Source organism: Cavia porcellus, unplaced genomic scaffold (assembly GCF_034190915.1).
Source record: "Cavia porcellus strain 051 isolate PalLab524CR breed Dunkin Hartley unplaced genomic scaffold, mCavPor4.1 scaffold_27, whole genome shotgun sequence".
Lineage (NCBI taxonomy): Eukaryota > Metazoa > Chordata > Mammalia > Rodentia > Caviidae > Cavia > Cavia porcellus.
In genome coordinates, this window is record NW_026947510.1 from 11,656,810 (window position 1) to 11,669,178 (window position 12,369).

Genomic DNA, 12,369 nt, shown 5'->3' on the forward strand with positions numbered 1-12,369 from the left:
GGAAACCATGATTACCATAAAATATCCCACTGTATTCAAAATAGCTGCCCGTACCATCTCACAGCATAAAATCTAACAAAATAAGACACAACAAAGCCAACCCTTAACAAAATTGTGCAAACAATGCAATAGTTCAAGATAAGACAATAATTAATTGACAGTTGTTTCCTCCCCTTTGCTCTTACATTAACTATTGTGCTTTTGGATCCTGTGAACTCCTTCTGTTTCTTATGCTAGGGTTCACGCATATGAGTTCAAACCGTTTCAGCCATGAACAGGATCTCCAGTTGCATCTATTTACCTACAGGAACCTTAAGATTATTCTACTTTCTAGCTGGGTAGCTTTCCACTGCCTGGAAAATATCATATCTTTCTTATCCATTCTACAGTTGATGAGAAAGTTATTCTTTGTCTCCTGTCACATGAAACAATTGTTTTTTCCCCTTTGATTTTCAGTCTATGAATTTCCTTTCCAGTTAGATGTATTTCTTGTATACAGTATACTGATAGATCATTTCTTGACCCACTCTATGTTTCTTTTTATTACTGACCTCAGGCCATCTACATTACCAGCATACATTGGTCTGTCTCTGCCCTGCTATTCTCCTGTTGTTGACTCTCACTTTTCCCCTTCATTCAATTGCCTGTCTTGTTTGGTGATCCTCCTCTGCTGCTGTTCGTGGAACCATGGTCAGCTTATCTCTCTCTAGAATATTCTTTAACATTCTGTGAAGAGTTTGTTAGTCATGAATTCCTTCAGTTGTTCTTTATCATGGAAGTATCTTATTTTTCCATCAATTTTGAAAGATAGTTTTCCTGGGTAGATCAATCTGGGTTGGAAGTTGTTTTCTTTCAGGGTTTGAAACACTTCACTCCAAACTCACTTGATGGTTTGTGTTGACAACTCGCTGTGATTCTGATTGGTTTTCCTTTATAGGTGATCTGTCTCTTTTCTCTAACAGCTTTTAATATTCTTGTGCTGAATTTCTGGGATCTTGACTATTATATGTCTGTCTAGATTTACTTTGGTTATGGCTAGTTGGAGCCCTATATGCCTCACTGATCTGCATGCCAAATCCATTTCCCATGTTTGGGAAGTTTTCTTCTATTACTTCGGTGAATATCCTTTTAATTTTGTTTGTGTTGACCCCTGCTTCTTCACCTACACCTATCACTCTTAAGTTATGCTTTTTTGCATCTCTTGCAGCCATTGCATTGTTATTTCCTGATTCCATGTTATTTTTAAGAGATCTTTCCTTTCACAGTCACTAGCTGCAATCCTGTTTTAAAGGTTTGAAAATCTATCTTCAGTCTGTTTCGTGTGATTTTGCCAGCTTTTGATTGAATTTTTAATTTCCTGCATCTCTCTTTGAATCTGTTTTATGCACTGTAATCCCTTTCTATATTCATTCAAGGTTTCCATCAATTTCCTATGCTCTTCTTTATTGTCTCTGTCTTTTTTAGACCTGCTGAACAATTCTTTCAGTATGTTTCTGATTTCTTCTTTTACCTGAGATATTATTTATGATTTGACTGCTTTTACAATATCGTGAAGTTGTTTCCTTACTTCAGTTGCTAATCTCTCAGAGATTTCAGGTATGTGACTTGCATTTTCTTTCATGACCGTATCTCCCAGACTTACTGTATGTGGGCTAGAGGTCTTAGTTTGCCTTTTGCTCTTTCCTCTTGACATTCTCCTGAATTCCTACCAGCAAGCTGGTTTTGGGGTCTCAGGCACTTCCCACGTTGGCTACCCCTAAGCAGTGTAGGGGGATGGGACAGGCACTTGGGTTCCGCTAATTCCAGATTTACAGGGTATGAAGTGGGCTTCTCCAGAGATATGCAGCTCCACTGGGACTTCACTGACAATCAGGGGTGCGTGTAGATGGGGCTGCTTCTCTTAGCATGTGTGTCTATACTGGGACTCCGATACTGGCAGACACACAGGGGTATGTTTGCCTGATTCTGCTAGTGGATGATGGCTGTCTGAGGGAACCAAGGGCCTCCACTGGGGGCCTATGGGCCCAGGGCTTACCTGGCTAAGTGTCCCTGCTCCTGCTGGCTGACCTCAGGAAAAGCCTTCCAGTGGCAGCTCCTTGAAGGTGAAGGTAGATCTTCTGGTTCTCTCTGCCCACACTGGCCACCTGTAGCATGTGGCCTTTTGGTGGCTGCACAGCAGGCAGAGGTAGATCTGTCTGTCTTCTTTGGCCTGTGCTGGGCATGTGAAGGAAAGGGCCTTCTAGCACTGGCCCTCAGCGGGCAGAAGCAGGCCTTCTCCTTCTTCTCTCTGCCCAAGCTGGGCACATGGAGGAAGGGGCCTTCCAATGGCAGCTCCCTGCAGGCAGAGTTGGGCCTTCTCCTGGTTCTTTCTGCCCAACCTGGGCATGCAGAGGAAGGGGCTTTCTGGTGATGGCTCCCAACAGGCAGCAGCTCCCAACACGCAGAGGTGGGCTTTCTCAGTCAATATAAACTTTAGCCATTTACTAATTTGTCTTTCTTACTCCTCATGTCTGGCAGTAGACTTTTAGGTCTTTGAGGGAAGACTACATTTATCTTTTCTTTATTTCTTTTCCATGCCAATCATAACACTGAATTATGGTACAGGTGCTAAGGGCATATATAAATATACAGGAGCTAAGGGGAGATAGATAGATATAGAGTGAGTTCAAATCTTTTTAAAAGAATAAAGCCAAACAAAACAGAATAAAGCTAATCAGAACAGAACAATGAAAGCAATACAAGACTTCAAAACAAGATAATAGAAAATCAACAATAGCCACCATAATGTCTCTTGTTTTCTTGAAAATAGCTGTCCATACCATCAAACACAATAAAATCAAACAAAACAGAATAAAATCTATCAGAAGAATTAAAGCATACTTTAAAGAGAATAAAACCAAACAAAATAAAACCTAATAAAGCCAATCAAAACAAAACAGTGAAAGTGATACAGGATTTCAAAACAAGATAATAGGAAATCAACAATGGCTACCATAATGTCTCCTGTTATCTTCAGAATTGCTGCCCATACCATCAGACATAATAAAATCAAAACAGAATAAAATAAAACAATAAAACAGAACAAAACAGTGAGAAAAATATTGGATTTCAAAAACAATACAGAAGGAAATCCTCCATATTTGCTATATTGCATATCGTTATCCTCCTAGTTGCTGCTCAGAATACCAGCCCGAGGCCTGCAAAGTCAATCAAGCAATACAAGCATTAAGTTGTTTTGGTACCTTAGTTGTTATCCACTCAAGTCTGTCCTCTGAACCAGTCAGTTGCTTGTGACAGGGTGGTGGGGAGGTTTTGTCTCCCAGCCCACGTGTCAGTTGGCTCATAGAAAGGGTGGTTTCTTGGTATTCCTCTCAGGCCTAGTTCAGCTTCTGCCAACTCACAGGAAGGCCAAATTGCTTCTTGTTAGTTGTTCCAGGACAAGCCTGGCTTCCACCAACTCACAGAAAGGGCAGAGTAGTTTGTTTTTCCTCACAGTACCCTGATGGCTTGTGCCAGCTGCCAGCTCACAGGAAGGACAAATTGGCTTCTGGCAGGTTCAAATCTTAACTCTACCATTTAGTAAAATAGTGTCTTGAATAAATAATCTTCCTGTGACCCATTTTCTTCAGTAGTAAAAGTAGTTTGCCCTCTCTCTTACCTATTTGGGAATGATTTAATCAGATGATTCAAGTAAAATGCTTAATACATAACTGCATCTGGTATGCAAACAATAAATGCTAAGTAACGCTGGTGTAAGATAAACAAAATTCAATTATTAAGTGTCCTAACATATGGCTTGAAAATACATGTGTATATATACTTATATTTGGGCATGTGCTTTTATCCTCTTATTAGATTAAAAACCGGAGAATCTTCTTTTTTTCTTGCAACAGGATATCCATCACAAGGGTCACTGCTGACATCTCCCTTGCCAAACGCTCAGTATTAAACAATCCCAGTAAGCATGCAATAATAGAAAGGTCCAACACAAGGTCAAGCTTAGGTAAGTCTCTGCAGTATTGGTGCATTTCAGCCTGTTTAAACATTCCTACCCTAAAAAAGGCAATGAGACTAACTAGATGGCAGTTCCATGTGCCAGAGTGCAGAAAAGGCAGACATAGTGACAGCCAGCTAGTCACAGTAATGACACTAGTGCCAGCTAGCCTCAAAGACCTCATGGTGCAGAAGGATTTGTTGTAATAGTTTCAAGTTCAAAATGCTCATACTGTTAGCCTTGATGTTTTAGTTGCAGTAGTGTGTTTTCACTAATATGAATGAATAGTTGAATTACCTCAGTCATGAAATCATATTCAGTAAATCCTCAAGTCTCTTGAGGTTTCTGCCTCAGGAGAAAGACATGGACAAAAACTTACAGTGATAGATAGTTGGCCAATAATTGAAGAGTCCTGAAGAAGTAGCAGGCCAAGGGTAGAATGTGCTAAGGGAAAGGGTATAATTTTATAAAGGGAAGATCTTTCTGAGGAAGTGATATTTTAACAGAATGATGTAGGAGGTTACAGTGCCAGAAACACTTTGTTCAATAAGACTACAGAAACTACCTGTTTATAGTGAGTCTTCTTTCATTTTTAGCCTCCCCTACTACTCCTAGGTTATTTGAAAGGAAATCACATATTTAACCAAGCTTATTAGCTAATACACTATAAATACATAAATTAATGTTTGATTCAGTCAGGGTCCAAATGAGGTCAATATATACCTCAAAAGTCTCTTAAATCTTTTAGTTTTTCAGAAGTCTTTCCTCTTTGTTATTTTTTGCTTGAAGAACTGAGTTACTTACTGTGTAAGGTCCAAATTTTGTTAACTATATTGCACTGGCATAGTTCATAAATAAAGGGAACAGAGAATCACATAAACTGGTAAATTCAGAATCTTGATCAAACTTATTTTTTCATTTAGCAAGACTGTCATTTTAAAGCCAGTATCTCAAATACTTAGGTCCCTGATTTCTTAAATGCATCCAGGTAAATAAAAGAATTCTAGTCATAGCAGACTGTGAGATAAACAATTAGTAACTTGCCTTTTCTAGAATAATAATTTAGTTAAAATTTAAGAATCTTTTGGCATGAATACAAGTACATAAGAAGAATGAAAGGTATTCATAAGTTCCAATTTGCTGACCAAAAGTCTCATAGAAGTGACCTTGTAAGATTGAGGTGGGAATTGCAAATTACACATTATTCTTTATAGATTTATTCTGCCAAGTACAATAACTTCTGACTTAGATTATTAAAATTTAAAAAACTGATTTGTTCATACGTGCTACATTTCAAGTGCACTGTAGTCATATATGGCTAACAGCAACCATAGAGAATATTTAATTAGATGGTACTGTTTTTAGAATCTTGACAAGATCACAGAGTCATAGATAAACTGAATATAACTTTCCTAGAGTGGAAGTAGATTTTTAGATGTTCAGTAATAGATTTTTCTATAATTTTATAGATTGGATTTCTATAGTGGTGTTTTTAATACATAGCTTCCCTTTAAAATGTATATTATAGGATTGTTTGTTGGTAGAAAATATGAGAAGTGTTTTTAGACAAGTATTTAATAGGCAGTCTTCATGTCTCTCTTGTTTTACATTGTAGTTCAGCTTGATAATGAATATATCTCAACAGAATAATAATGGATACAAGCATAGACAAGCTTGTGCAATGAAGAGAAAACTGATAGTGGTTGCTACGGGAAAGTGGTAGAAACATGCCAAACACATTTTAAATTTTTTGTGAAATAATTTCACAGAATAAAAATTTTATAATATGAAGAATTATTCAGCAGGGGAGCTGGGGATTTAGTTCAGTGGCATAAGCGCCTGCCTTGCAAGCAGGCAGTCATGAGTTCGATCCCCAGTACCGATAAAAAGACAAAAAATAATTATTCAGCAGAAAAAAAAATTTAATTCTCAGAGTAGTATACTAGAAGCAAAATTTAGAGCTAGCTATTAGAGACAAATTCCTTAATTTCTTTTTTTTTTTTTTTAACCAGGGATCAAACTCACGACCTCACACGTGCCAGGCAGGTGCTTATGCCGCTGAGCTAAGTCCCTGCCCCCAATCCCCTGATTTCTAAAAACATGAAAAACTAGCACTTTCTAAAGGATATCTTTTAGCAGTTATATTGCCTGAAATATTAAATGACTGACCTTTTTGTTGAAGAGATAGTGTACCACCCGACTTTATCTTAACCTAAATAAGTGAACTTTGTTTAACTTTTTACAGCGGAAGTTCAGAGTGAAATTGAAAGGATCTTTGAACTTGCAAGAACACTCCAATTGGTAGTCCTTGATGCAGATACTATTAATCATCCGGCTCAACTTAGTAAAACCTCTCTGGCCCCTATTATAGTCTACGTAAAGATTTCTTCTCCTAAGGTAAGTAGGGTTGCTACTGTTTGCTCCATGTAGTCAGACATTACTCAAATGTGTTTTATGTTCGTTTTCCCAATTACAGCAGGCTGTGCCTTATGATGGATGTATAGAGTTTAAAGAAATTCCTATTACTCAAGAGTTTTTAAGACTAATATAAATAAGGCATGGTTAGTTTCAAGACTTAGTACAGCAAGTCTTATAATGAAGTTCATGGACCCCTGGAAGGTTCTGAGGTGTTTTGAGGGTGCATGAGGTAAAGATTATGTCACTGACCTTATTAAGATGTTATTGCCTTTTTCACTATGTTGACTTTTGCATGTAAGGTGAGAAATCAATGTTGGGTAAAACTCCGAGGATTGACACATGAATCAAGACAGTGGTACTAATGAGCACTAGTTGTTATAGTATTTATCAACATCATGCCCTAAAGGACATTTTAAAAGGAGAGTTAGTTTCACTTTGGAAGATCGGAAGGATCTGAAGATCTGAAACCATTACTTTCCAAATGGTCAGTGAATGGTATGATGAATTCTGCAGAGTAAAAGATCCAGCCAAATTTAAAATAGACCAGTCTCAATAAAGTAATGAACTTGATGAAATTTTTAAAATTTTGACTCTTAAATATAAACCTGTTTAATGTTTTGGGTAGTAAAATTGGAAAGCATACATTAAAATATACCTTTGTGCTGCCTGCATACTTCCACACAGCATATACAGCCTCAAAGCCAAGTAATGGAGGGGATTATTTGAACTAAATTAGCCACTCTTTTTATAAAATACCATTTATTGTCTCAAAAAACAAATGACTCAAGTACCTGGCAGCTATCGTGAATAAAATGAGCTGTCACTTCAAAAACAAAGAAGAATATATTGCCAATGATACCATGAAATATGTCAACATTTGAAAGATCTGCAGAAACTCAGTGAACCATTACTTTCCAAAAGATATTATGAATCATGCCTGGTAAAAGATCCATTTTAATTTAAAATAGACCAGTGCAAGAAAAGTGCATTGGTTGGTATAGTTCCAGACTACACATAGCAACTAGTTTTTAAGGCAGTTATATTTGTGCTTTAATACAGTATCAAAATAATATCAGCACCTTTAAGGTATAATTAAACTATTTCTCCTTTTCCAATTACATATCTGTAGTAGGCTGGATTTTCTTTGTATATGTCAACCAAAACACTATACTGTAGCAGACTGAAAGTGTATTAAATCAAGTATGAAACAAGACTGTTGTCTATTAAATCAAGTATTAGATTAATAAAAAAGCTATAGCTGTGTTTATATAAAGGATTTTAACAGATTAATTTTTAAATGGGTTACTTTTTAAATACCAATGTAATAAATAGTATACATTTTTATAAAACTTTTGGTTTTATAAAGAGCTTTTGCTCTTTGGGATTCTCTATTTTTTTTTATCTGAAGAGGACATGAGACAACAAGTTTGAAAAGTGTTAGAATAAGCTGTATGGAAGTGCTTAAAGCTTGAAACTCAGATTTATGTTAACATGCTAATTTTGGAGATAAACCTATAATTTGTATTGTATAGCTTAACCTACAATAAAGCAGGCCGTCAGATACAGAAGTCAATAACCTACCTTTTAGTTTACCTGAGCACAGACATTCTTCTGTTAAAAACTCGTGTCTTTTACAGGTTTTACAAAGGTTAATAAAATCTCGAGGAAAATCTCAAGCTAAACACCTCAATGTCCAGATGGTAGCAGCTGATAAACTGGCTCAGTGTCCTCCAGTAAGTTACCTCCATATGAAGTAGAATATAGCTGAAGAGATTAGACTTGGCGTTTTATTTTGAAAAACAAATAAAAGGATTCCAATGCCTGTTAGGGGAGAGAATCCTCATCACTTAAAGCAGCATGCATTCCAAACAAGTAAATCGCCCTAACTGCTTCTGTGGTGTCCTGTGTTTTGAGTGTGAGTAGGCCACCTAGGATGGTGGCTTACAAAACACAACATGTACCCTGTAGAGTTTCACAAACTTGATGTATAAGCTGGATGTCCCTGAAGCTGATCTGTTATTCACTTCTAATCTCAGGGAGCAAATCGTCTGCTCTTAATAACTATCTAAGAAACTGACTTGAGGCCATGTAAAAACAAAATTCTGAAGAGTAACTTGCTCAGAATCTTATTTCTGAGCACATCTTTACTTCTAACCCATACCTTCTAACTTATTTCCAAGCACAGCCATCTCACCATCTCATAAAAGTTGTGATTCTCTCAATCTGATTGAAGAATGTTAAATCTATCATAAAGTCTTTTTAAAATCTTAAAAAGTGGGGCATTGTTTCCTGTTAAATTTGGACCATGTCAAAAGTTTCAGCTGTTTCTGCCAAATTTCATGTCCCAATTGTGCCTCATTAACTTCTGATTCATGTGAAGAAAAGACTTCTTATACTGTACAAAGTTTTATTCTTTTTCACGTCTCTTTTCTACCAAGATATCAATGCCTTTTTCTTTTTGTATTGGAGGTTGAACTTACAACCTTGCACCCCCAGGGAAGCGCCTGAGCCACTGAACTAAGCCCCGGCCCTCAATGCCTTGTTTTGAACATAACTTCTTTTGCACTACCAAGCCCTTAGTAACTATTTTGACAACTGTTCACTTTCTGGTTAAGCAAGCAAGGTTCGAAACTATTACATGTGGTAACACACACTTGAAAGCTGCCTAAGACAGTCTGGTAACAGAAAACAGAAAGCAGAACACAGAAGGACAAATACAAAGAAGTGTAGCTCATGACCCCTGGCACTCTTCCCTCATTTTATGAGGTGCAGGGGAAGATGGTGGGAACTCAGTCCTGGAATTAAGAGTGCCATCTGCAATATTTTCCGCTACAGGAGTTGTTTGATGTGATCTTGGATGAGAACCAGCTTGAGGATGCTTGTGAGCACTTGGCCGACTATCTGGAGGCCTATTGGAAAGCCACCCATCCTCCCAGCAGCAACCTGCCTAACCCTCTCCTTAGCCGCACATTAGCCACTTCAGCTCTGCCCATCAGCCCCACCCTAGCCTCTAATTCACAGGTAAGGGCAATTGTTTCTTCACAGAGAAGCTAGGCTGCTACAGATAACACCACTGGGTTCCGAGCCCAAACAGCCAGCTTGGTGCATGCTCCAGTATCTTAATGGTATCTAAAGTATGACTCACATCATGAGTCACTTGGTTAACAGTGTTCACTATGTGTTGTATACCTCTAAGAAAGCACAATAAATACAACATACTACAGACTTTAAAATTTGCTAACTACAAGGTCCTTACAGCAGATCACCGGCATTCAAAGCCTGGCTCCACCTGTAAATACATACAATCTAGATGAAATTACTTCCTGGCTTGCTTGCCTCAAGAACAGTAAGGACCACCTAGTGATAATTACAACCTGTTGTGATTGTGTCACCTTTCCTCTGTTTTTTTCTTGATATTACCTTATTTCCTAGGTTATTGAAGAGTTAGTATATATAAAGGTCTGGAACAGTGATGTTCCATGTCAAGTATCATGTAAGCACTTAATTTTAATTGTGCTTTTTGTTAATTTCACATGTTCAAGCAGAGGTAGGTAAGTCTGTACCCCATGTGTAGAAATATCTTAGACCTGTGTGTCTTTTTCAACCATAAGAGAACATATAAAAGAACAGTACCCCCCCTTCATTTATTATTTATAATAAATAGGTTGATTATTATATGTACTGTTTCATGCACTTACGAATTGAAGTCCAATATAATACAATACAAACCCTATTGATGCCACTGGATGATATCAAAGGAATTAACTCAGCTAGACTAGACATCATTTCACAGGACTACACTTGAATGTCTTTGTACTGTGACCTCTTAGTTCTTTATACTCTGACCTTGGTTAAGCCCAGATATGTTCCTTTTGTTACTAGAGTTCTCAAGGTGATCAGAGGACTGATCGCTCTGCTCCTGCCCGGTCAGCTTCCCAGCCTGAAGAAGAACCATGCCTGGAGCCTGTCAAAAAATCCCATCACAGGTCCTCCTCCTCAGCCCCACACCACAACCATCGCAGCGGTACGAGTCGAGGCCTCTCCAGGCAAGAGACATTTGACTCTGAAACTCAGGAGAGTAGAGACTCTGCCTACGTGGAGCCAAAGGAAGATTATTCCCATGAACACATGGACCACTATGTCCCACATCGTGATCACAACCACCGAGACGAGACCCACGGGAGCAGTGACCACAGACACAGAGAGTCTCGGCACCGCTCCAGGGACATAGATCGAGAGCAGGACCACAATGAGTGCAACAAACAGCGGAGCCGCCATAAATCCAAGGATCGCTACTGTGACAAGGATGGAGAAGTGATATCCAAAAAACGGAACGAGGCTGGGGAGTGGAATAGGGATGTTTACGTCCGCCAATGACTTTTGCCTTTTTGTGTTTTTTCCCCTTTGAGTCTTGTATAACAGCCCACCCTCAAACACAATCTTTGGGGTTTATTCTGCAAATATGTGGCCTGTCTTGTATATTTTGTACTGCTGTTGCTTGAATAGCAATGGCATGAAATTAGAGTATTAATATACATTTTTTTGGTAAGTGCTATATTCATTGGCCTGGTACAGCTGCAGCCTTATGGTTGTACATTAGACTCTTCAGAAACTGGTTTGGGTAACTGCTACTTGGAAGAAACCTATTGCCATCCAGACAATGTTAGTGTTTTAAGAAATATAGATGTATCCAGCAATCCAGAAGCAGCACAGATCAAAAGTGGAATTTGTTTCTCCAGATTTTTAATACTAAGATACCTGATTGGCATATTCATTCATTCATGGACCACTGTTTCTTGCTTGTACCTCTGGCTGACTAAATTTGGGGACAGATTCAGTCTTGCCTTACACAAAGGGGATCATAAAGTTAGAATCTATTTTCTATGTCCTAGTACTGTGTACTGTATAGACAGTTTGTAAATGTTATTTCTGCAAACACCTTATAATTATATATAATATATATACATATATATATGTTTGATCACAATATTTTAGAGTCTTAATGCCAAGTCAGCAGATTTGCTTTATGAATTACAGGGACTAGAGATGCCCACATTCAGGAAATTTGTAATAACATTGTCTAGACACTATCTCCACTCTACTAGAAAGTGTGTACATACTGTAAATATGTGTGATTGCTTGACTTGAAAAGGTTTGATTTCTGAATGTTATACCATCCTTGTAAGTTTATAATTTAACCATAAATTATGGTAAATATAACCAAATTCCAGAGATTGTTCTACTCCATACAGTTCACACTGATTGTGACAAACACGTTCTTAGTAGCTAGTGTCTTATAGTCACAGCACTGGAACCCATTGTATGCACGTGCGTGTGTGTCTGTGCGTAAGTGTGCGAGTGAGTAGAATGGTGAAGATTAATGAAGAGCTAAGGGACTGAAATCTAGAATTCTGCCCACCTGGCTTTGTGTGTAACTGTGCTGTATGTTGCTTTGATAATCCATTGAGCAGTCAGGGAATGCGAGGAAGCTTGCTGCCAAAGGTAACTAGAAAAGTGTTTATCTGCTGCCTCCTTGTTTTTGCTCCTAGAGAGTAAAACTACAGGCGATTTGTACTGTGAGTGTTTCACTGGAAATGTACAATTTTTGTGTGTTCAAGTATTTGTTTTATTAGTAAGAGACGTTTACACAGCTTGTGGAATTATTTCGTAGGAAAATAAATTTTTATATCTTCTCCCACCTCATTTTCTAACCTTGCCTACTGTTCCTGTTGTTCATCCCCCAGTTACCTACTGTTCCTCCCCATCACCAGCTTGACCAGTTTCCTTGTGTGTAGGAACCCAGAAGTGCTTCTTCTAACCAATGTTTCTGCTCTTTAAGTATTTTCAAGACAAAATGAGGTGGCTTAAAGTGAATCAAATATTAATATTTTCCTACACCAGACATCTACTCTGAAGGGGAACCTAGAAGACACAATCACCATTCCTCAATTACACAG

At 38.0% G+C, this 12,369-nt stretch overlaps 1 protein-coding gene across 11 annotated transcripts in view; it reads left to right on the forward strand.

Moving 5' to 3' along the window:
- Cacnb2 (calcium voltage-gated channel auxiliary subunit beta 2) overlaps positions 1 to 12,115 on the forward strand; it is a 342,332-nt gene extending 330,217 nt beyond the window's left edge. For 10 of the 11 annotated variants that reach the window (XM_063237565.1, XM_063237564.1, XM_013144540.3 and 7 more), the window contains 5 exons: positions 3,894 to 4,003; positions 6,240 to 6,391; positions 8,050 to 8,145; positions 9,248 to 9,433; positions 10,295 to 12,115. In XM_063237565.1, coding sequence (XP_063093635.1) covers positions 3,894 to 4,003; positions 6,240 to 6,391; positions 8,050 to 8,145; positions 9,248 to 9,433; positions 10,295 to 10,789 — 1,039 coding nt within the window. In that variant the 3' untranslated portion in view covers positions 10,790 to 12,115. 11 annotated transcript variants of the gene reach the window in all.
- The last annotated feature ends 254 nt before the right edge of the window (positions 12,116 to 12,369 follow it).